At 42.7% G+C, this 23463-nt stretch overlaps 1 protein-coding gene across 4 annotated transcripts in view; it reads right to left on the bottom strand.

Annotated features, from left to right (window-relative positions):
* Positions 1 to 23463, bottom strand: part of HSD17B3 (hydroxysteroid 17-beta dehydrogenase 3) — a 1142586-nt gene that overhangs the window by 173247 nt on the left and 945876 nt on the right. For all 4 annotated transcript variants that reach the window (XM_086961177.1, XM_086961176.1, XM_086961175.1 and 1 more), the window contains one exon: positions 22422 to 22487. In XM_086961177.1, coding sequence (XP_086817303.1) covers positions 22422 to 22487 — 66 coding nt within the window. The remainder of the gene's footprint in view (positions 1 to 22421; positions 22488 to 23463) is intronic.

Below are 23463 nucleotides of genomic sequence, written 5' to 3'. Positions count from 1 at the left end.
AGGAAATAGTTACTACGCCTTGTTTGAAACCCTTTTTACCAACGGCGGAATGTGTTCTATCTGTGGATGCGTCTGGGTATGGCATTGGCGCTGTGTTTTCCCAACGGGCCAAGTCTGAAAAGTGGGTAGTAGCGTATGCTTCACGTACCCTGACCAAAGCGGAACGGAACTACTCCGTTATAGAAAAGGAACTGTTAGCTGCTTCATGGGCAGCTGAAAGATTTCGAATGTATATATGGGGAAGGAAGTTTAAAATTTGTACTGACCACAAACCATTAGTGAACATTTTGAGGCCTGAGGGCGGGAAGAACTTAACGCCAAGATTAGCTCGTTTGGCTTCAAAGCTGCAAATGTTTAGTTTTGATATTGAATACATTCCCGGTAAGGACAATGTTGTTGCTGATGGTCTATCTAGATTACCCAATGCAGGTTTGTCTGATGCTAAGACCAACACTGATTGTGAAGTGGCATTTACCACTAAGGATGTATTTCTTATAGACGCTGAGAATGTTGTTAGCAGTATTTCTGAAGCATCTTGGGTGAGTGAGATGGAGAAGGATGTGGTCCTGAAAGAAATTGGCAGAAAGTAGCTATCGACTTTATGGGACCATTTTCAGCCTTGTCTTCTACAGATTGCTATGCCATTGTATTAGTGGATTATTATTCGAAATGGCCCGAGGTAAGAATGGTAAATGGAATGACTACGGATGTTGTCATTGAGTTTTTAGAGGATGTATTTTCGAGAGAGGGTGTACCTGAAATGTTGGTTTCGGATAATGGTCCCCAATTTGTTTCACAAAAAATGGAAGAGTTTTTATTGGTAATGGGCATTAAGCACATTAAGTCATCTCTGTACCACCCAGAGGGAAATGGCCAAGTTGAGCGCTTCAACAGGGTGGTCAAGGAAGTGATTGAACTAGCATTAAGTGCAGGGTTACCCTGGAGGAAGGCTTTGCAAGAGAGGTTGACTGCCTATCGTGTAACTCCCCACTCAGCTACTGGGAAGACACCTTTCGAAATTTTAAGAGGCAGGAAGCCATTTACGGGGTTGGTTCCCTGGTGGTTAAGAAAGAGAAATAATAAGATGCAATGTAACACCAAGAATGTTGATGAAGAGGTCAGATCTGAAGTTAAAAGGTATCAAGACCGCAATCAGCAGTATCATGGGAACAGATGTAACTGGCCTCTAGTTAAGGTAGGTCAGATGGTTAGGGTGAAGAACCCTAGGAAGGTATTGAAAGGTGAAAGTGTATGGTCCAAACCGTTAAAAGTAATTAAGGTTTTTGGTAGTGCTGTTGAATTGGAAGATGGCAAAAGGTGGAATTTTCGTCAATTGAGTTTTTGTAATGAGAGGAGGGGTGTGGTTGGTGTACATTCCGATGGTGGGTCTTGTAGTGGTTACTTGTTAGGCGATGATTTTGGTTTGGTTAAGGATTTGAGGCTGACTGGCAATGCAGGCACGTGTCAGCCTAGGGATGTTGTTGACGTTTGTGACGTTGGTCCTTCTAGTGCTAGAGATGTTATAGATGTTGAGGGTGTTGTACCATCTCGCTCTAATGTTGATATTAGTGGTGAATGTCTCCGCCGTGGCGATAGAGTAAGGAAGATGCCAGCTAGGTTTTTGGATTTCAAGTTAGGGTGATCCTAATGGTGGTTCCTTAGCTTTTTGAGGAGGAGGGTGTGTGGTATTCGTGCATGTATCGCGTGTGTGTGGCGCGTGTGTGTGTGTGGCGCGTGTATGGCATGCGAGTGTAGAGCGTGTATGGCGTGCGAGTGTGGAGTGCGTGGTAGGTCGTTTGTAGAATGCAGGTGGGAGTCAGTTGCTGGAGGGGAAAGGCGGATGAGGTCCTGTGCTCATGTTGCTGTACTACTTGCTACTACTAAATAAAGAAGAAGATTGAACAAGCAACCCTGTCTGCGTGTCCCTGCTTACAATACACACCATACCACCACATGTGCAGGTGCTCTGTAGCCTACACCTACTTGCATCTGGCAGTTACCAAGGGGTGTTAGCTGCGGTAGGTGGGGTGTCACAGAGTTGTCTGTTCCGTTCCTTTAAGAAGTTCCTGGATGCTATGATGCAGAGAATGCATCACTACATAAGCTTCCCAAAAACGCAGGCGGAACTGCTGAAAATCAAGACTGACTTTTACCAAATGGTACAGTTCCCACATGTCATAGGGTGTATTGATGGGATACACATTCCAATCCGCCCACCTGCAGCCACTGAGTACATCTACAGAAACAGAAAATCCACCCACTCCATAAATGTGCAGGTAATCTGCGATGCTGCCAACATAATCACCGACATCGTGGCCAAATTTCCAGGGCGCACCCGCAATTCAAACATCTTCCAGAACAGTGGGATCTACACACGCCAGGCTGTGGGAGAATTTGGAGAAGGATACCTGCTAGGTAAATCACTGTGACACACCCTGATGGATACTGCAGATGAAAGTGTTGGTGTATGTAATTAATGGCACTCTCTTTCTCACCTAGGTGATAGCGCTTATGCTGTGCGGTCATTTATCCTCACTCCCTACCTAAACCCATCAACCCCGAGTGAGAGACGATACAATGTGGCACACAAATCAACACGCAACATTGTGGAGCGCACGTTTGGACTATTGAAAAGCAGGTTCCCCTGCCTCCACAAAAGCAGGAGGCGTACGTTAGTACACAACCCATCATCTGCTGCAAAATCATTGCAACTTGTGCTATGCTGAACAACCTTGCCACTAAGAAAGGTACAGATGTTGAATTAACTGACTCTGAGGACAATGATGATGACTTTGCTGAGCCTGAGCCCAACGCAGCAGGAGTGGTGCAAGCAGCAGATGGGATACAAAGACGGGCAGAGATCACACGCAACTATTTTTGAGTAAGTAAGGAGACACAGCCAGTTGTATGTAAATGACGTAGTTTTAATATTTGGGCACTACGCCACTACACAAAGGGCCCAACTTGCTAGTCCAATTTGTGACAACCCTAAGAAGAAGTCATGGGTTAATTCAGTACAGAATGTGTGGGCGGCATTAGCGTCTGCGGCCACCCACAACACTGCTGGATGCCATCTGCAGACTGTCTTCACTGGCTATGGATCCAGTGCCAGCCCCATGCCGTCTGCTGCTCCTCCGGGTCTCAATTACAGGGGGTGTGATGCTGCTGTGACTGGTCAACTCCTTACTGTCCCCCACATCCACAGCACCAGTATTGGCTGCCTGTGTTGTTAGCAGTACTTCCAGTGCAGTTGTTACCTTGACCAGCCCCGTAGAGACATCACGGCTGCAGTGCGCCATCCCTTCCTGCATGGCCACGGAGTGCCTGCAGAGCAGAGAAGTGGATGTTGAGAGGCGGTTCACTGCCTTAGTATGGTTTTCCATTTTCTGCCTCTCCCTGCGCTGTGCCATCCTTTCCTCATCAAGTTTGCTGCACAGCAGCATCACTGACTGGGACATGTCCCTCATACCCTAAGCCTTCTCCCTCGTGCCCTCAGCTAGCGTGGAGGTCGTGGTGCTAATGCCCTTCTCAATGTTCACCATGTTGGTGTTGAGGTGTTTCATTTACCGCTGTACAGACTGAATTGCCTGCCCTTGCAGGCGCTGCACCTTGACCATGTTTGCCTCCAGCCCTGCGAAGACACCATGATCCTCACCCTGCACAGGTGGACTGGTTTCCCGAGCCCTGAGGCATCTGACACCTGTGTGTGCCCTCTCTGAGGTGGACTGCGACCAAGCATTACTGCCATCCACTGGCACAGTTGAGATTTCCCCCCTGGTGTCTTCCAAGGACGACTCCATCTCCTGGAGTGTGGCAACAGCATGCCTCCTGGGTCTTGCCACTGCAGGTGGCGTTGCTGTTGGTGATACTAGCAGTAGTGGTGAGGCTGGCAGTGGTGGTGAGTCTGGCAGTGGTGGTGATGCTGGCAGTGGTGGTGATGCTAGCAGTAGTGGTGATGCTGGCAGTGGTGGTGAGGCTGGCAGTGGTGGTGATGCCGGTGGTGGTAGTGTGGTGTGCCCTGCACTTGCACTGGCCTCCTCCGATCTTTCTTTCCGGGGTGCCCTTCCTGCCTTGTCTTTAGCAGACCTGCGCGATGTCTCGCCTGTGAACATAAGTTGTACATTAGCTCAGTAGTCTGGCAGCCCTGCATAGCAATACTATATTTTCATTTTTGGTACACTATCTTAATATCCTCTGCTTGCTTATCACTGATGTGTGTCACATGCCTTGTTGTTCAGTGTGATGACTGTCATGATACGTGTTTCACTGACTACATATCCCATAATGCATTGCTGGAGTTTACTAAAACATGTACTGGAGTGGGTTTCACACAGCCTCATTGGGGAATGGGGATCGGGAAGGGGGGTGCTGATTGGTGTGCAAGCTTCTTACCTTGTTTGGTGGCAGCTCTGGCTGAGCTGTATGCAGCCTCGATTCCGCAGATACTTTCTGGCTCTATGGTGGATTCCACAAGCTGCTCAAGTGCAGACAGGGCAGGTGCCCTGTTCCTTCCTCCTCCTGTCTGGCTGGCTTGTTTTTTGATCTCCGCCATCTTCTTTTTGGTGATGCTCCTCACATCATACCACCTTTTTTTCAGTACTTCAATGTCCCGGGGGGTCACTCCTATGGCATTCAGTGGTGCCTGAATTCCCAGCCAGATCTTCCTTTTTCTCATTCAGCCAATTGCAAGGACTGCTTCCCAAACAACTTGGTATGTTGTTTTACCACCTCCTCAACTAGGACCTGTTGCTCCCTTTTGCTGAATTTCAGCTTTCTCTTCCTTTCACCTCCTTCTCTGACTGTGTCCTTGCTAGCCATTGCGCAGGTTTTGCTGGAAAAGTTCACCCAGTGGCTCAGTTGTTTTCCTCTGCACTCCCAGCCTCTCCAGAAGGTTCTGATTCAGTGCACCTGCATGGGTGTGCCACTTCCTGGTTTGGAGGTGGGGTGGATGCACAGGATTGGCTGATTCCTCAATTGCTGGTGTTTTGAAATTCCGATTCGGTATTTACTGATTCGGTATTTTCCGAATCGGTAATACAGATTCGGTAATACCAATCCGTATTAAGGAATCGGTCATTTTTTCCCAGAATTTTACCGATTCGGTAAAAATTACCGATTTTTAACCTACATCGCAAATTCCGATTTCTTAATACCGAATCAGTAAAATTCGGTATTAAGAATTCGGTATTTGGCAATTACCTACATATGGCCCTAAGCTCCAGAAGGAGCCGTGCCAGACAACGTATAACTTTCAAACGGAACCAGGCACTTCAGCCTGTCACGGAATTCTCTAAATCAGTGTTAGGCGGTATCAGTTACATTAATAAGAAGATATGCGCTGATGGAATACGCGTAAAATACCAATAAATAAAAAAATCTGGCGTGGGATAAGTGAAAAGAGACAGTGTTTCGGGAACATATACCTGCAATAATTCAAGTTAACGCTAGAGGGCGCTCCACATCTATTTTTTAGTCTTGGGTTAAGAAATCAGTAAAAGGAAGAAATAACGGTTGAGTTTCGTTTTGCTTTGTTCGAGACATCATGAATTTTCCTTGTTACGGACATTTCCAAATCAGACTTAAGGAAATTCTAGCACATGATAATTCACACATAAAGTGCTGTTTTTTCTTGGTGGAAATGATGTACAAAAAATAAAAAACTACAGCTTGCAAAAATAATAAGTATTGTCAATTGTTTATCCATGCACTAATTTATATATTCGCCCACCCATTAACTCTTTCATGAATTCATCAACTCACTCATCCTCAATACCCCACGCACAAATTCAAAAGGAGAGTTGCTGCCGGTAGTGTGTGACAGCTACTCTTTGATGGGTGTGAGAGTGCAGCCAAAGTGGTGAGACTGCTACTCTGTCAGGGGTATAATAATGCTGTGGGTAGTGTGAGACTCAGTGTGTGAAAGGTGTGAGAGTGCTGCGAGTTGTGTCTGACAGCCATTCTGTGAAGGGTGTGAGTGCTGTGAGTAATGTGCGACTGTTAGACTGTGGGGGGGTGTGGAAATGCTATTGGTATTTAATATGTTTTGCTTTTTCCACCATCAGGGATTTAACAGCTTCTCTCTTGTTTTTATTGAGGCCGGGCTAAATACATGCTGTGTACTTATTTAAAGATGGATGCACCTTACTCTTGAAACAAGACTGCAGCAATCTTCTCTAAGGAAATACTTCTCTTCTGCCTATGTTTCTGAACCTTGAGGGTCTAGTTTCTCTCATACGGCATCCTGAGATTGAGGGGAGGGGCATTAATGACCCAGACGGTCCATTTATTTACTTTCAAGAGACCTTGCTCTGTCAAGTGACTAATGGCAAGCCAAACCACCCACCAACCTGCATGCATGGATCACCGACACCCACGCCATGTGCTCAGCTCGTTGTGTTTACTGCCATTAATTGTACTACTGACTATCAATACCAGCAATATTGAGATAAAACAATATCGAGAACAGAATATCTAGAGACAAAAACATAAAAATAAGTGCATACAGGGAAGTATAGATGTACTATTCCTAACTCCACACCAACATACCTTGAAGATATATGTACTGTGTAGGTATATATAGAGGTGGGCAAGGCACTGAAAACTAGAGCCAGGTACGAGCCTGAAGCCTGGTTCGGCTCAGCTCGGTCCTGTTGGAACCAAAGCCCTTCACGAGCAATGCTTTCATGTGGCTTCTACCTGCTTCCCTTACTGTACCCAGGATATGGCATTATGGTCAAGGCTCCCAACTTTGAAACTGGGGAAACAGGTTTGAGTCTCGGCTTTGTCTCAACACCCTGTGATTCTCAGCAGTTCACTTAATCTCCTTTTCCCTATAAACAATGAATGTCACCTTGTGTAATGTAACTGGTGCTCATGTAAAAAGCTCCAATACATTTGGGTTGAGTTTGCACTATATAAAAACGACAGAAAAATGCACAAAGAGGGATAAACAAAGGCTCAACATTAGGAAAGAAAATGCATGCCCAATTACTGGCTAATTTGTACAAAGTGAAGCCAGAAAACCGACTTAAATCACAGCTTCCTCTCTTAAATTGTATGATCTAATGCAAATGTTTTAGTTCACCAAAACTCATTTTCTTCATTATTGCATATGAAAGAACTTTTACATATGTGAGTACACAATACCCGTTCTGCAAAAACCTATTATGTTTGATTTAATAGACTATTATGTTTCTCTATATTAGTCTGGGCCACAAACAAGGTTTATATGACAACTGTCTTGCCTCAGTTCACCAATAGTTCATGTTTAAAAACTATCACTTTTAATGAGTACTTCTCAGTACAGTGTTATATTGTGGAACATTAATGTCAAAGCTTCCACATATTAAAGAACTACACTTTTTGAATTTTGAAGAGACTGTCATATTTTATGTGATGTTTTTTGTATGATTTACATAACAAATATTTTCATGGCTTAGCTCGTGCACGGGCTGTAAGATCCGAGCCAGATCCTTGGCTCGCCTCTGGCTCGGCGCTCTTTTAATTTGTAGGCTCACCCACCTCTAGGTACATGGGTACATGTATGTTAAATTATACATAGAAAATCTAGACTTCCTTACTTGATGATATATTTTTTTAATATTCTGTCCTCGATATTATGGTCCATCAATATTGTGGTTTGGATACTCAGGGTGCACACGTTCCTATCATCAAGCACTAGTTACACTATGTAGGCAATTGTGTTATTAATTGTGCAGGCTCTGAGGCCTGCACAAGTAATAGGTCCACAATTTCCAATTAATGGAAACAAAGCACCCCACTTTAGCGCTTGGCTCTCTAAGGGTAGAGAAGTAGAGCAGTTCAAGGCCCACTCAGGGGAGGTGATGTCGGCTAGTAATCACCATTCCCTGACACACAATAATAAAAGTCAATAAACTATTGTCCAGTAAGGGCTTTTCGTTTAGAAATAGGAAAACTGCATTTATTACACACACACTACTAAATACTAAGTATTAATTTACAAATATATACATAAAGACAGATAGACAATACCTTAGGTGAAATTCTGTATCCACATTTGACTCCAAGGGTCATGACCTCCAAAGTCACAGTATCCCCCTACCTATACCCAACAGCACATCACAATATACGGGCGTAACACTTTTTTATAAAATAGGCCTACTGGCTTTGTCAAGGGTCATCACATTCAAAGACAAAGTATCCATGCTGTCAGGATAATTACATTAATGAAGCATTTTGTAATAAACATAACATTTATCTGAGTCATTTTTATATACTTTCAGGCTACATAAACTGCAGACCTAAACACAGCCCCTAGAGGCACTGTACACCAAGCCACATAAAATGCAATCATTAAAACAGCACATAGAGGTTGCTGCATTTCATGTGTCAGCATCCTTCTTATACACCTTCAGACCACATAAACATAGCAATGAAACTAACCTCTAGAGGACTTTGCTTTCCCACTAAAAACACACAGAAAGCTCCAGTCTTGGGAATGCTTTGAAAACCAGTTAGCAAGCCAACGTGGTCAACATTCTGTGGACTCTGCAAACTTAGGGTCACTTTCAAAAATTCACTTCTTGGGGGTCTGCTGCAACTCTTGCAATCCCTTGTGACTTTCGTGGTGGTGCCCCTACCATCCTTGGAGCAACCACAAGGCAAGAAAAATATGTGAGTGAGCCTCACCTGAGGCATTATGGGGCGATCCAGCTGGAGGAGCAGAGAATATTTTATTAGAGGCTCTTTGGCTGTCCAATGGAGAGCTGCATAGCTGTGCTTTTTCAGTTTTTTCCCGGTCCACCCAGGCACCCCAACTTGCTTTCATATTGGGGGCAGCATGAGGAGCCCACCCGGCTTCCCCTGCCGGCTCTCTACCCAGCCAGTATTTATCTTTGCCAGCACGAAAGCTGGAAAGTAAAGGCCTTATTTACAAGCCCCTTTTGCCGCTGGTGCATCAGTTTTAATATGGGAAAAAGTGACGTAGTGACGGTGCAAAAGGCTTGTAAATAAGCCTCTGGCTTTTTACCCTGCTCGCTGCTTGCGGGCAGGGTGCTTCATGTGCAGGGGCCACCTGACTCCCCCTCAGATAGTGGCACATGAAGCGGGACTCAGCCCACCACCAGTGGGGGCCCGCAGATGGGGTCTCAGCCCCTTTTTCTTTGTTGGGGGATGTGACAACGCTACCCTGGTTTCCGCTTGCATCACCCGCAGAGAGATAGGGGGCCTAGGGAGTAAAAGTTGAAACGGAGATGGGCCCTATGCATGACCCCTCCCTTCAAATAATGAATACATTCTCACGCAGGTCGCCGGCCCTGGCCACAGCAGGGGTAATTTAAGGAAATTGTGGTGGTGCCGCACAAGCTTCAATCCTCGTTGAGGGTCCAAGGCCACCAACCTTATAAAAGCCACAACGCAGGTCCCGTTGGCCATTTTGGACGATCTTGGGCACATTTTACTCTTTGTGGTGACCTCTAGCAACAAGGAGAGGTTCCAGGAGGCTTCCTGGCCACAAAAGCGTGTACTTTGCAGGGAGCTGGTTCCACCTGCTTTCTGCGCCAGCTGGTGCTCCTCACTTCCTTATATGGCACAGATGTCCAAATCTTTCACCCAACGGAAGGTAGGGGACCTGTTTACCTGGTCCTGAGAGAGGCCCACCAGTCCTGGGATCAACCCTAGGCACAGTCCTTAGTCCAAGTGGTATCACGGATTTCTCCGTCCAGTTGCCCATGGCTGTTGCAGTTGCAGTCCAAGTAAAATGCACCAACAAAAAGCACTTTCTCTCCCTTGTGCAAGAGTTTTTAAATGAGGGTTGTTGGTTCTAGAAGCCAGGCATCCGGCCAGTGTCACATCACCTCTCCACTCCTGTCCCAAACCTCCTGCACAACGTGCTGGGACAGCTCAAGATGGTGTTATCCAGGAGTCACTAGTAACATCTGCTCTGGGGGGCTCAGCTCCGCCCCTCGCTGACATCACAGCGGGGCCTTTTCCCCCAATACTTCAAAGCTGAGCACCCTCCTGTGTTGGGTCCAGTTGCCTGGACCTACACCTTTGTTCTGTAGGCCTGGGCTGTCCCATCCCCAGTACAGTGTGAAAGCTAAATAAAGAATACAGATTTTTTTCCCATCCCTTTCTACTCAGGAGCTGAGTGAAGCAATGTTAATTTCTCCCTTTGTGTGGGGAAGCCTTTGTTACTGCTGATGGATGGAATATAATTAACTTGTCCCAACAGGGTGAAAAAAGGCCTGGGCTCTGATTGTGAGCTGAGCCAGAGAAATAAGACAATTCTGGACAACCCATTAAAGGTACATGTATGGTCTTGGGACCTGCGAATATCAACTGGACACACACATTCCAACCCAGTTTCATACCTCACGAGACTTTGCAGTTGTAGGCCTAAAGGAAGCGATACTGCACTCTAAGGTACACTCTAAGGTACATTTTTCAATATATGTATGATAAGGCTTCACTGCAGACAAATCAATCAATCAATTTCCCTATGAATACCCACTAATATTATAAGGCCCGCCCTAGGTCAATATATGACCCTGCAGAGTCCCCTTTGAGCCGGGCCACATGTGCGCAGTTATCAGACTACACATGACGGTAGTCTTACACATGCAGCCTGCACACAAGTGCACACACATGTGCATACGTGTTCACATGTAACCACGTGAAAACCAGCCAGTGCACCTTAATCTAGCTGTGCCACAGTGGCATTATCTTAAAAGGCGGATACTGGCGACAAACATGTGCAGTCCATTTGCTGTGTGCTTACCATGAGTGAGACAAATGTAGTGAGTCTAAGATGTACAAAAACAAGTGATCCAAAAAGCAAAACCTTCCGGTGTATCAAATGGGAGGAACCCATTTTGCAACACTCTAGTAAACAAATTATCAGCCCCCTCTCACTTTCAGGTGCTCACAGAAACACATCTGCTCTGGCACTCTGCCTCTGGTGTTACATAAAAGGCTCTGCAGCAGTTTCTAACTGTTGTTCCCCCTGGCTGATGCCAATTCCAGTTAAAAAAAACAATAGTCATCCCAGTTCTTATCCTTCATGAAAACATAGTACGCATGTGCAGCAAAGTGACTTTCATATTAAGGGCGCATGTGCATTATAGTTATCTTGACAGGAGAAGTTGGTTCAGAACAAGGCAAGATCACATTCCAAAGAGCATATACTTCCGCAACACAGAAACAGTGCCACACTGGTTCATTAAATAAGGCACAGAGCAGCATAAACCCTATATGTCACTGTCATCACACATTGGGATAGATGGAAGGCAGCTCTGAAGGAAGCCTGGCAGTGGTCAAAACAAAAGATATTGTGATCACTACTGAGGCAGCGAGCACATCATAGCTGCTCATTATTTTCCCTGAGCACAGTTGCGATCTTAGAAGTAAGAATTGCATGAGTCATGATGTTGAAGTGGCTCCGCTGGTGCTAGTACATGCGACATGATCTACTGTTGTTATTATTTCAGTGGCAACTGGCACTGGAGTTTTCCTGTGGAACAGCAGGCGTAATTGGTTGAGATGGGCAGCAGCAAGACTAGTTTCTTATAAGTTAGTGGGCAATAAATAAGTACCTACATTGCAGTTCATGTGGAAATGTGTGAACAGGTTTGGGTGTGGTGATTCCATGGCAATCAGGAGTTACTGGAGTCTTTTACATCCTGTGTTCTGGTACCACCATGCTACTAGCCACAAACTGATGGGTGGGATAGAAATAAGAATCAATCAATCCATAAATTCCAGTCAGTGCTTTCACATGAAAAAATTAAAGTAGGTTTAATTCACACACGAACATAAATGTTACATATATACACAATAAAAACTATTCCTCTATAGTCTCTCCTGAATTGTGTAAGGTCACTCAGTGTTAAACAATGTAAAGTATTTTAATGTAATATCCAGGAGTGCTTAAAAACCTGACAAGCCACTCCTTCAATCCTACAGGACATTTCTGCTGACTTTTTAAAACATTCTGGGGACTGCTGCTGCTGCACTTTCATCAGCCCTCCAAACACTCTAACAGCAATATTGGCGGTGCACCTGCCCCTCACGGGGCACCACAGCAGGATAAATGTAAACTTATGGGTGCTCCTTCGTCCTGGTCTCAAATGTTTTACTAGCAACTTCCCCGCTTAACAACAAAAGCTTTTCTTTGTTTTACTTGCAGCCTCGCACCATGTTCTCTTTTTTCAAAACCTGGTGCCCATGCCTACTCAGGTATTCTGGTTTGGACATCATTGTTGAGCTTTGGGGTGAGCCTTAAGGCTCCTGCCACCCTTGCCAGCTCCAGCATTGCCTTCACTGGACCTGTGTGGAAACTGGCAAAATTCAGAGGCAGGAGCAAGCCCTCTGGCTTCGGCTAGAGCCACTACGTCCTCTACTGTCCGCACTGGCTGCGGAAGTAGGCAGTGTGCCAGCGCATTGCACCCCCAGACACGAGTACAGGAGGCGGGTATTGCACGTGTATCCATTGTGCCCTTGAGCGATGGGGTCCCCCTAGACATTGTGCTTGTGTCAGGCCCCAGTGGATGGGGAACCCGGATCCAAAAGTAATCTTGGGGATGGGGCCTTACACCCTCTTCTCCAAGGGAATTTAATGATTGAGAATACACCAACACAGGGGGCTTGGCCCTCCCCAGGGAGAATTTGAAAATTATACAGAGGACTGCACAGTCATTTTACTTGCTGGCCCCCAACCCCTTCTCCCCTGATTTTCCTGGTTTTGGGCTCGTTTTACTCCTGGTGGCTTACCAAAGACACCAGAAGTATTTCCCCAGGCCTCCTGGCCTCTAAATAGGATTTTCATGGGAGGCTTGGTTTTTAAGGCTTCATTGCTAGACCTGTTGTTTCCATGGGCACCTGATGCTTTCTCCTGAAGAAGTCCCAGGGGAACCATCCAGTGTCTTCCAGCAAGTCTATTTCCCCAACTGTTCCTCAGGGGGCATAATGGGGCCCGTGCTACTGGCCCGGTAGAGCCCCATCCAAGTCCTGGGGCCAGCTAAAGTTAAAGTCCATGCAGGGGCATCAGGTGCCCCCTCGCCTTCCAGCTGGGAATTCTTTTGTTGTCTTCACTCCCAGGTCCAGTGTCTTCTCATCTGTCTCTACCTTGCACAGAGGTGTTTGAGTGAGGGGTGGAAAGTTTTAGAAGCCAGGCACCCCTGGCAATACTCCTGGGGTGCCATATCATCATCCCACCCCTGCCCAGCATCTTGCACAGCATTCTGGGACATTGCAACATGGTGACTCCAAGTAGTCTATGAAAAGAGCCTTGGAACCACCCCCCAACTGATACAGCAGCCTGATCCCTTCCCACCAAAACTTCAAAGGAGATCTTACTGTGTTTGTCTCCAGATGTCTGGCTTCCCTCCTTTCTTTCTGTGGGCTTAGGCTTTCTCAGCCCATGTGCAGTGTTGGGAGTTAGTTAGCAGATGCAGACTTCCTCCCCATCCCTTCCTTTCCCAAGAATTGGGTCAAGCGATGTTATTGCCTCCATTGTATGGAGCAGCCTTTGATCTTCCTGCTGACCAGCAGAGTAACTACCTTGGCCCTGTAGGGGACACAAAGGCCCGGAATCTTTCTATGGCTAAGCCTGGAAAACAGGATAATTCCTAAAGTACCTTAAGGGGGGTAGATATGATGAAAGGGACTGCACATCTATACTGAGAATGCATGTTTATCCTAAGATTTATATCTCACTGGGCCTTATGAACCTAACTGGGATAAAACTGTACTTAAGTGCACATTTCACCTATGGTTTGTAATTCAGTTAAGCACCATACATATCCAGTAAGCACTACAGACCTACTCTAAGAATACCCACTCACATTACAAGGCCCATGACAGGTCAACACCAATCCTTGAAGGGTCTTTTCTGTGACAGATTAGCTGTGAGCAGAGTGCAGGCTGCACAAGACGGTAGTCTCACAAGTACAGTCTGCACACATGTGTGATAATTTTTAACCTGCCAAGAGCCTCTTACCCTAGATGCACAGCAGCAGCCTAATATTAAAAGGCGGACACTGGTGGTTAGCACTCTCATTCCTTTTAAACAGAATTTACAGGGAGTGGGACTCAGGAAGTGAGACTCATTCACAGTGATAGTCCAGAAACTAAGCAGTCAAAACTAAAAAATCCAGGGGGATCATCTAGAAATACCTGCTTCCAAGGTTCAGACCAATCAAGGAGTGGGTGCAATTTAGGGGAGTACATACTCCAAGTCTCTATATGGTCCAGAAGAACAGGGGCAACAGCAGGAGACAGTGTGCCTTCTCCCGGGGAAGTACAGAATCCAGATGGCATTGTGACAGATTCTTTTTCTCTCCCTCAGATAAGTGTCGAGGGTCAAGGACCAGGGTGATAAAAAAAGAGAAGGAGGGGGAAGCATAGGAAGCATAGGAAATCAAGATGGCATGGTGATGGATCCTTTCTTCAACAGGAAATGTTGTAAGGGATAAAGTGATGAAAGTGCTGGGAATGCTAAATGGATTGCTCTTACAGTTGGGAACCAGGACTCCTCCCAAAACACACAAGGTACTCATAGTCTGATCTTAAGGTGGCAGAATGAAGCCTTCTTGGAAAACAGAGGTCTGTCTCAAATTTCAGCTTTAAAAGGTGTGTAAGCTTTCCTAAGGACCTTTAGTCTAGTCACTGTGCCAACAATGCGTAAGGTATGATATTTGAGAATAAAGTTGAAGTACAACTAATGATTTGGAAATTAAGTTGCAGAATCACCATTGTCTTAAAATGAAACGTAAAAGTTGTAATGCAGAGACAGAAAGCTATATAATGTGAAGATTGTTCATTATGTGATTTATGAACTCACACAGAGTGTGCTAAAAGTAGGATGCCGAACCTCAGATGATCTGCAAGGTCACAGCATTGGTGATACATTGAACGTGCTATATTGTACATGCAATTACCCTCAATTGTGGGATTGGAGTCTCATCTCGAGGTTTTCTCGCCAGGAATAACAGGACAGTGATTAAGAAAACACAACTATAAGGAAAACAGTATGTCAAACTTATGTGAAAGAGCTAGGGGAGATTTATTATTATTTGAGGCAGCACAATGCATCAAGACAACCTGATGTGCTGTGCTCCACTGCTTCATATGGAGAGAGCAGGAAAGCACCATATTTACCATGATATGGTGCATTTCTGCTCGGGTGCACTATGTGATGGCTACACCAATGCACGTGCAAGGGTACCAGCGCTACATGCAGGATTGGTTTTGTGCAGGAAGATACACCTTCCTGCACAAAACAATAATTAGAAGTGTTTTCCTCTGTCTAAGTGTGCTGCAGAACGCAGAAACAATGAGGAGAAATAAAGATAGTTCTCCTTGTTATACCTCTTTTGGGAAGGCGTACAATTTTATTACGTTCCCAGGTTTACTAGTCTTGGTTAATCTGGGAATGAGCCAAAAAGAATGGGTGGATTGGTTAGGACACCCATGCTCCACTCATATGACTGCTTCATAATGCAGAGTAAATGCAAGGCAGTATCTTTTGCTGTCTTGCGTTACTCTTGATTTACACAAAGTACCGCAGGGCCATGCAAGGTGGCCTTGCATCGTTTGGTAAATCTAACTAAAGGATTGTTTTGCCCTTGTGTCACCCTGTGACCTTGCACTCCAGAGCCTGTGGTGTCCGAGGGGTGTCGGGGAAACTGGAGAAGGGAGCTGAGACTGTCCTTAGTCTACAGATTACAGATCGGGAGGACGACAGTGCCTGACATTATGGCATATGTCCGTGGTCATTGGCTCCCTCTTCCTGGACACACACCTCAGGGTGTTTTGGTTTTGAAAGAAACAAGATGAGACTTGACCAGTTTCGTGTATATACAATTTGTGTTTCATTTTGATTTCAATAGAGGTGTTTGACAATTGGGTATAACTGTAGGGTGTATATACAATGTGTATCTCATTCTGATTTTAGTGTGTAGAATATAAAGACAAGTGTTTTTATACATACGGTATGGAGGCTTTTTTGTGGTGAACGCAGTGTGTTGCGAGGGGGGGTTGCTGTGCTAACACTTTACACTCGAGCCCTGAGGAAAAGCCTGAATGCTCAGTGCAAAGGTACTAGAGGGTGAACACAAGTTATCGGACAAGTATATGTTATATGTTATAAAGAATTTGTAGCGCGCACTAATACTCTGGAGTGTCCTGGCGCGGGCGTGAGCTGGGGTAGAAAGGTAGGAGACATTTAAGTGAGCTGACTGAACAGATGTGTCTTTAAACGTTTTTAAACCCCTTGCATGCTTGTGACGGAACCGTTCCGTCACAAACCTCGGGTGAGCTGTGCTTGTGACGGAACGGTTCCGTCACGGCCCGCTCGCCGCGCCTGCGCGAATTCCACGCCTGCGCTGACGAAATAATGGGCGGGCGGGTTCGTGACGGAACCGTTCCTTCACAAGCACAGCTCACCCGCGAGCCGTGACGGAGCGGTTCCGTCACAAGCACGGAACCGCCGCGCGGCCGCCCCGCCCCCTTAGCGCTGCGGCGAAATAGCCGCCGCAGCGAAGGGGTTAAAGAGTTGAAAGTCTTGATGTTGTACTCATTCTACTTGGAACGGTGGGTCCTGACTGACTGTGATGCATCTTAGCCAACCTAAATCCACTGGGTCTAACAAAAGCCTTGCTGCTAGAGCAAAGCTACAAAGGGTGAGCCAGGGATTCCTCAGAGAAACCAATTTATTTTCAGGGGCCGTATTACACAAAGTGCCCCGGGGGCACAACAGGATTTTTTGCCTGCTTTTTTCACCCACAGGGCACTTTGGCATTACAGAAGGAGCTGCAGACGCTTGTGCAGCCCCTTCTGTAATACAGATCGCCGGTGCTGCACATAAAGTGTCAACACTATCTTCAGGGGGCGTTCCCTAATTTGCATGGGATGTGCCCCATGCAAATGAGGGAAACCCTTTGCCTGTGCATCCATGCTGTATTACAGAAGCAGGTGCAGAGACAAAGAAGCTCTCAGGAGGTGCAAGCAGCCCTCTGCAGGGGGGAAAGGGGTCCCATGTACCCCCCCAGACATCCCTTGCAGGCGGGTACAGTCACTCACTGCACTTGACTTCAAGGGGATCTCTATTCCCCCTTGAAAGTGCAGGCGGGTAGCTGCCTGCACTATGAAAACACAGAGCGGCTTCAAAGCAGCCACTCCATTTTTCACAGGAATGCGCTGCCCCTAGGGCAGTGCGAGTTTACAGCTGCCCTGAGGGCAACGCATTCATCATAATATGGACGATTTTTCTTCATTGCGCTGGGCACACCTTTTAAAAGGTGCACCCAGTGCAATGAAGGATGTTGTGCTGCATGTATAATGCAACAGCAAACAAATGATGGCCGGAATGGTGACAATGCAAACATTCTCCCCAAGTCACAAAGATCTGGGTTAAATCCATCCTTCTTTTGCCCACTATGCCACCCCAGTTTGGACCCAGCCATATGCAAATCAGTCTTGACCCTGTGCCCTATGGGAACAGTCCAGACCGAACTGCCAGGCCAGGTCCTCCCTGGACTGGAAACACACATCCTGGGACTGGTTTCAGGGTATGACACCCTTCTTCAGCCAGGCTAGCTTGAATCCAGTAGCACAGTGAGCAAGGGACCCACGTCTGGGCATACCCATCCCACTTAGGGCAAAACGTGTTACAGAAAACAAATGATGGACAGAATGCTGACAATGTAAACATTCTCGCCCAGTCACAAAGATCTGGGTTAAATCCATTGTTCTTTTGCCCACTATGCCACCCCAGATTGGACCCAGCCATATGCAAATCAGTCTTGACCCTGTGCCTCATGGGAACAATCCAGCCAGGCTAGCTTGAATCCAGTGGCAACCCCCTTGTAGGTGGGGGCAGTCACTCGCTGCACCGGACTTCAAGGGGATCTCTATTCCCCCTTCAAAGTGCAGGCGGGTTGCTGCCTGCACTATGAAAACACGGAGCGGCTTCAAAGCAGCCACTCTATTTTTCACAGGTATGTGCTGCCCCCAGGGCAGTGCGAGTTTACAGCTGCCCTGTGGGCAATGAATTCGTCATAATACAGCTGATTTTCCTTCATTGCGCTGGGCACACCTTTTAAAAGGTGCACCCAGCGCAATGAAGAATATTGCACTGCATGTATAATGCAACCCCAGAAGTCAAGCTGTTTAGGTCATGTGGGAGCTCATCACAGCTAACATCAAGACTGTAGTCTCTTTGCAGAACTTAAAAATCTGATTTCCTGATTGCCCTTTTAAGTATTGAATAGGGGTGAGTGAATGAAATTTTAATAATTTGCTTTTGTGTAAGTACGCACAATTTTGGAAAATTATTCAAAATTACAAGTAATTATGCCAAGTGCAAATCCATCATTTAGCGATATACATGCCAGGAAGAAATGCGCCGGTATAGAGTCAAAATATCGAGTTTTTATTATCGACTAGACATAATATCGAGTAAAAAAGTATAGAATAGACATAATATCGACTAGACAGAATATAGACTACCAAAATATAGACTGGAAAATTTTAATATCGAATAGAATGGACATAATATCGAATCAAAAATATAGAATGGATATAATATCGACTAGACAGAATATAGACAACAAAAATATCGAATTTAAGGTAAGTTAATATTAATTTTTAAATTTTGTGTAATATAATTCTGTAGTGGGTTGTGGGTTTATAGGGGAATAGGGTGGGAAGTAATTTAATTATAATTAATTAAATATGTTATTTTATATATTGGTATTTATTTAGATTTATTTGTTAATTAATTATTAATTGGTAATTAATTGAAATATAATTGGTAGTTAATTTTAAATGATTAATTGATAAATATGTTAATTTTAGTCATTTATTTTCTGTAGCTGGTTGTGGGTTTATAGGGGAATAGGGTTGGAAGTAATTTAATTATAATTAATTAAATATGTTATTTTATTTATTGGTATTTATTTAAAATTAATTGTCAATTAATTATTAATTGGTAATTAATTGAAATATAATTGGTAATTAATTTTGATTGATTAATTGATAAATATGTTAATTGTAATTTATTTTCTGTAGCGGGTTGTGGGTTTATAGGGGAATAGGGTGGGAAGTAATTTTATTATAATTAATTAAATATGTTATTTTATTTATTGGTATTTTTTTGGAAATAATTGTGAATTAATTATTACTTTGTAAATAATTAAAATATAATTGGTAGTTAATTTTAAAGGATTAATTGATAAATATGTTAATTTTAGTCATTTATTTTCTGTAGCGGGTTGTGGGTTTATAGGGGAATAGGGTTGGAACTAATTTAAATATAATTAATTAAATATGTTATTTTAGTCATCGGTATTTATTTAAAATTAATTGTCAATTAATTATTAATTGGTAATTAATTGAAATATAATTGGTAATTAATTTTGATTGATTAATTGATAAATATGTTAATTGTAGTAATTTATTTTCTGTAGCGGGTTGTGGGTTTATAGGGGAATAGGGTGGGAAGTAATTGTATTATAATTAATTAAATATGTTATTTTATTTATTGGTATTTATTTAAAATTAATTGTCAATTAATTATTAATTGGTAATTAATTAAAATATAATTGGTAATTAATTTTAATTGATTAATTGATAAATATGTTAATTGTAGTAATGTGTTTTCTGTAGCGGGTTATGAGTTTATAGGGGAATAGGGTGGGAAGTAATTTTATTACAATTAATTAAATATGTTATTTTATTTATTGGTATTTATTTAAAATTAGTTGTTAATTAAATATTAATTGGTAACTAATTAAAATATAATTGGTAATTAATTTTAATTGAAAAATATGCTAATTGTTATTTATTTTCTGTAGCGGGTTGTGGGTTTAAAGGGGAATAGGGTGGGAAGTAATTTTATTATAATTAATTAAATATGTTATTTTATTTATTGGTATTTTTTTGGAAATAATTGTGAATTAATTATTACTTTGTAAATAATTAAAATATAATTGGTAATTAATTTTAATTGATTAATTGATAAATATGTTCATTTTAGTAATTTATTTACTGTAGCGGGTTGTGGGTTTATAGGGGAATAGGGTGGAATGTAATTTAATTATAATTAATTAAATATGTTATTTTATTTATTGTTATTTATTTAGAATTCATTGTTAAATAATTATTAATTGGTAATCAATTAAAATATAATTTGTAATTTATTGTAATTGATTAATTGATAAATATGTTACTTTTATTACATTATTTTCTGTAGTGGGCTGTGTGTTTATAGGGGAATAGCTTGGGAAGTAATTTAATTGTAAGTAATTACATTTTTTTAAAAAAAATTGTGTCTAATTTTTCTTTATTTTTATATTGTAAATTTATTTATTGGTAATTGGTAAATATTTATTATTAGTAGTTAATTTTATTATTAATTAATTTTTATTTGTAATTTTAATTGATTAATTATTATATTTTATAAAATTGTAAAATATTTTAATTATTTTGTAATTGGCAGTGATGTTTATGTTATTTATATTTATATATGAAGTATTCACTTTCCCTACTATTGCACTCACTGGAGTGGTAATAGTAATTTTTAACCCTATGCTATCCAACGCTTTCTCTACAGTTGCACTCTCTGGAGTAGGAATAGTAATTTTTACCGCTATGCTATCCAACGCTTTCCCTACTCTTGCACTCACTGGAGTGGGAATAGTAATTTTTACCCCTACGCTATCCAACGCTTTCCCTACTGTTGCAATCTCTGGAGTTGGAATAGTAATTTTTACCCCTACGCTATCCAACGCTTTCCCTACTGTTGCACTCACTGGAGTGGGAATTGTAATTTTTATCTCTACGCTATCCAACGCTTTCCCTACTGTTGCACTCTCTGGAGTAGGAATAGTAATTTTTATCCCTACGCTATCCAACGCTTTCCCTACTGTTGCACTCACTGGAGTGGGAATAGTAATTTTTACCCCTACGCTATCCAACACTTTCCCTACTGTTGCACTCACTGGAGTGGGAATAGTAATTTTTACCCCTACGCTATCCCACGCTTTCTCTACTGATGCACTCTCTGGAGTTGGAATAGTAATTTTTACCCCTACGCTATCCAACGCTTTCCCTACTGTTGCACTCACTGGAGTGGGAATAGTAATTTTTATCCTTACGCTATCCAACGGTTTCCCTACTGTTGCACTCTCTGGAGTAGGAATAGTCATTTTTATCCCTACGCTTTCTAACGTTTTCCCTACTGTTGCTCTCTCTGGAGTTCTAATAGTAATTTTTACCCTCTCACTATCCAACGCTTGCCCTACTGTTGCACTCTCTGGAGTTGGAATAGTATTTTTTACCCCTACGCTATCCAACGCTTTCCCTACTGTTACACTCACTGGAGTGGGAATAGTAATTTTTACCCCTACGCTATCCAACGCTTTCCCTACTGTTGAGCTCAATGGAGTGGGAAAAGTAATTTTTACCCCTACGCTATCCAACGCTTTCCCTACTGTTGCGCTCTCTGGAGTGGGAATAGTAATTTTTACCTCTACGCTATCCAACGCTTTCCCTACTGTTGCACTCTCTGGAGTGGGAATAGTAAATTTAACCCTCTCGCTATCCTACGGAAAAAATATTGTATATGTTTTGTCAATAATATGTATATATATATATATATATCTTTTAATATTATTATTTTTTTAAGTTACATTAATTATTTATTCATTTTAGGTTAATTTAAGTATTTTAAGTATGTTTAAATTAATTATATTTATTATTATATTATTTTTAAGTTACTTTCAAGATATTTAAAAAATTCGATATTTTGACTGTCTATATTTTTTCCTATCGATTTTTGGGAGTCGATATTTTTGCACTTACCTGTTTGTAGATAGGAAGTCGATATTCTGGCATTCGATATTTTTACCTCGATATTTTGGCAAGTCGATATTTTGACTCTCGATATTCTGTCAGTGATCCAAATGCGCCCTTGCTTACATTTTTGACACAAAGATTTTTGGCGGGAAAAAACAATGGCTTGAAAATCACAAGCGGCGTTAGCAACAGCAGTTTGCATTCTAACCATGCAATATTCCAGCACGATCGCTGTTAAATTGTGCCATAAATGGCGTGGTATTACTATTATGCAGATCTAATTTAAATTACTCTTGAGCCTATGATTAAAGTAATGGCAGTTCCTCAGCTGGTGTGATATGTCTGAGGATAGAACAGCCCTTAAAAAGCACTGTCTAGTTGCTTGTAGGCATTACTTACGAAGAGGTACCGGTGAGTGAAAAGTGCATACTTTCGCTGTTGATCAAACACCCACAACCTCCCAGTAGAATTCGCAAATACAATCCATTTTTTTTGTTCTAAAACAAATTCAAACTGTATTATAGCATGACGTGTTTCAAAACCGGCACGGTTACATTAAATATGTTTTTTTTTTTAAATATTACCTGTATAATAACGCCTTTGGATTTATATTCAGCTTGAAGTGCTCTGGAAAATGCAGTAACGAAAGCCTAGAAAAAACAGATGATAATAGGTGAGCTCTAGATAACCAGCAACACTTGTTACAGGAAGAAATCAATGTGCTGAGTGCTGCAATATATACGCCACTATCAACTCAAGGGCCACACATACATTTACAAAGTTGGTATCTCAAAGTCACCTGCCATATCAATGTGTTTTCACTGGATATTCTGAGAATTACAGATCATTAGAAACTAGATTTCTCGAACAAAATATGAACACACTGTGGAAGACACAGAACGCTAAAGCTGCTTCCAAGGAAACTAAGCAAAATGCTCATTTGTAAAAAAAACTGCAACTAGGCCATTTTGCTTCTCCTTTTCTATCATTACTACCACTTGGTCAATGAGAATAGCTTAATAATAACACAATGAAACAAGTGTAAAAGTAAAAGAAAACTACTCAAATGTTCCACTGAACTCCAGGTTTGGGCCCTAGTTACATGTTCAGGGCTAAATTCCATCCCTCTGCAAAAGGAATTTGCATTGGTATTGTAATTACACGTTGAATTATCACACCCTTTAAAGGAATCAAACCCCTAATTTAGATTTAGGCCCTAATCAAGTTCATTATTCAGTTTTAGCTGCTGCTTGCCCTGAAACTGTGAATCATTATTATAGTGTAAAGAAGGACATTTTGTATGAGTCTGTTTAAAAGTTTTGTAAAAAGTGCATCTTTAAGTTGCTCATTTTATCTGGTAATAATCTACAGCCTGCTTCAAAAAAGGTCTAAATGGGTTCTAACGTAAGTGTTTTTCCCTCCAATTGGGTGTTTCTGGGAAGCTTACTGACTTGAATATGTTGCAGGAAATTCAGAGCAGCAGAGGATGTTCCAAATATAGGGGCAGATTTATGATGCCCTTGCGCCACTTTGCGCCGCAATTGCGTCACTTTACTTGACGCAACGGCGGCGCAAACAATGCGCCCTATTTACAACGAGACGCATCTAGGAGATGCGTCACATTGT

This window comes from Lissotriton vulgaris, chromosome 3_1 (assembly GCF_964263255.1).
Source record: "Lissotriton vulgaris chromosome 3_1, aLisVul1.2, whole genome shotgun sequence".
Classification (NCBI taxonomy): domain Eukaryota; kingdom Metazoa; phylum Chordata; class Amphibia; order Caudata; family Salamandridae; genus Lissotriton; species Lissotriton vulgaris.
This window is presented reverse-complemented; position numbering and strand designations above follow the sequence as displayed.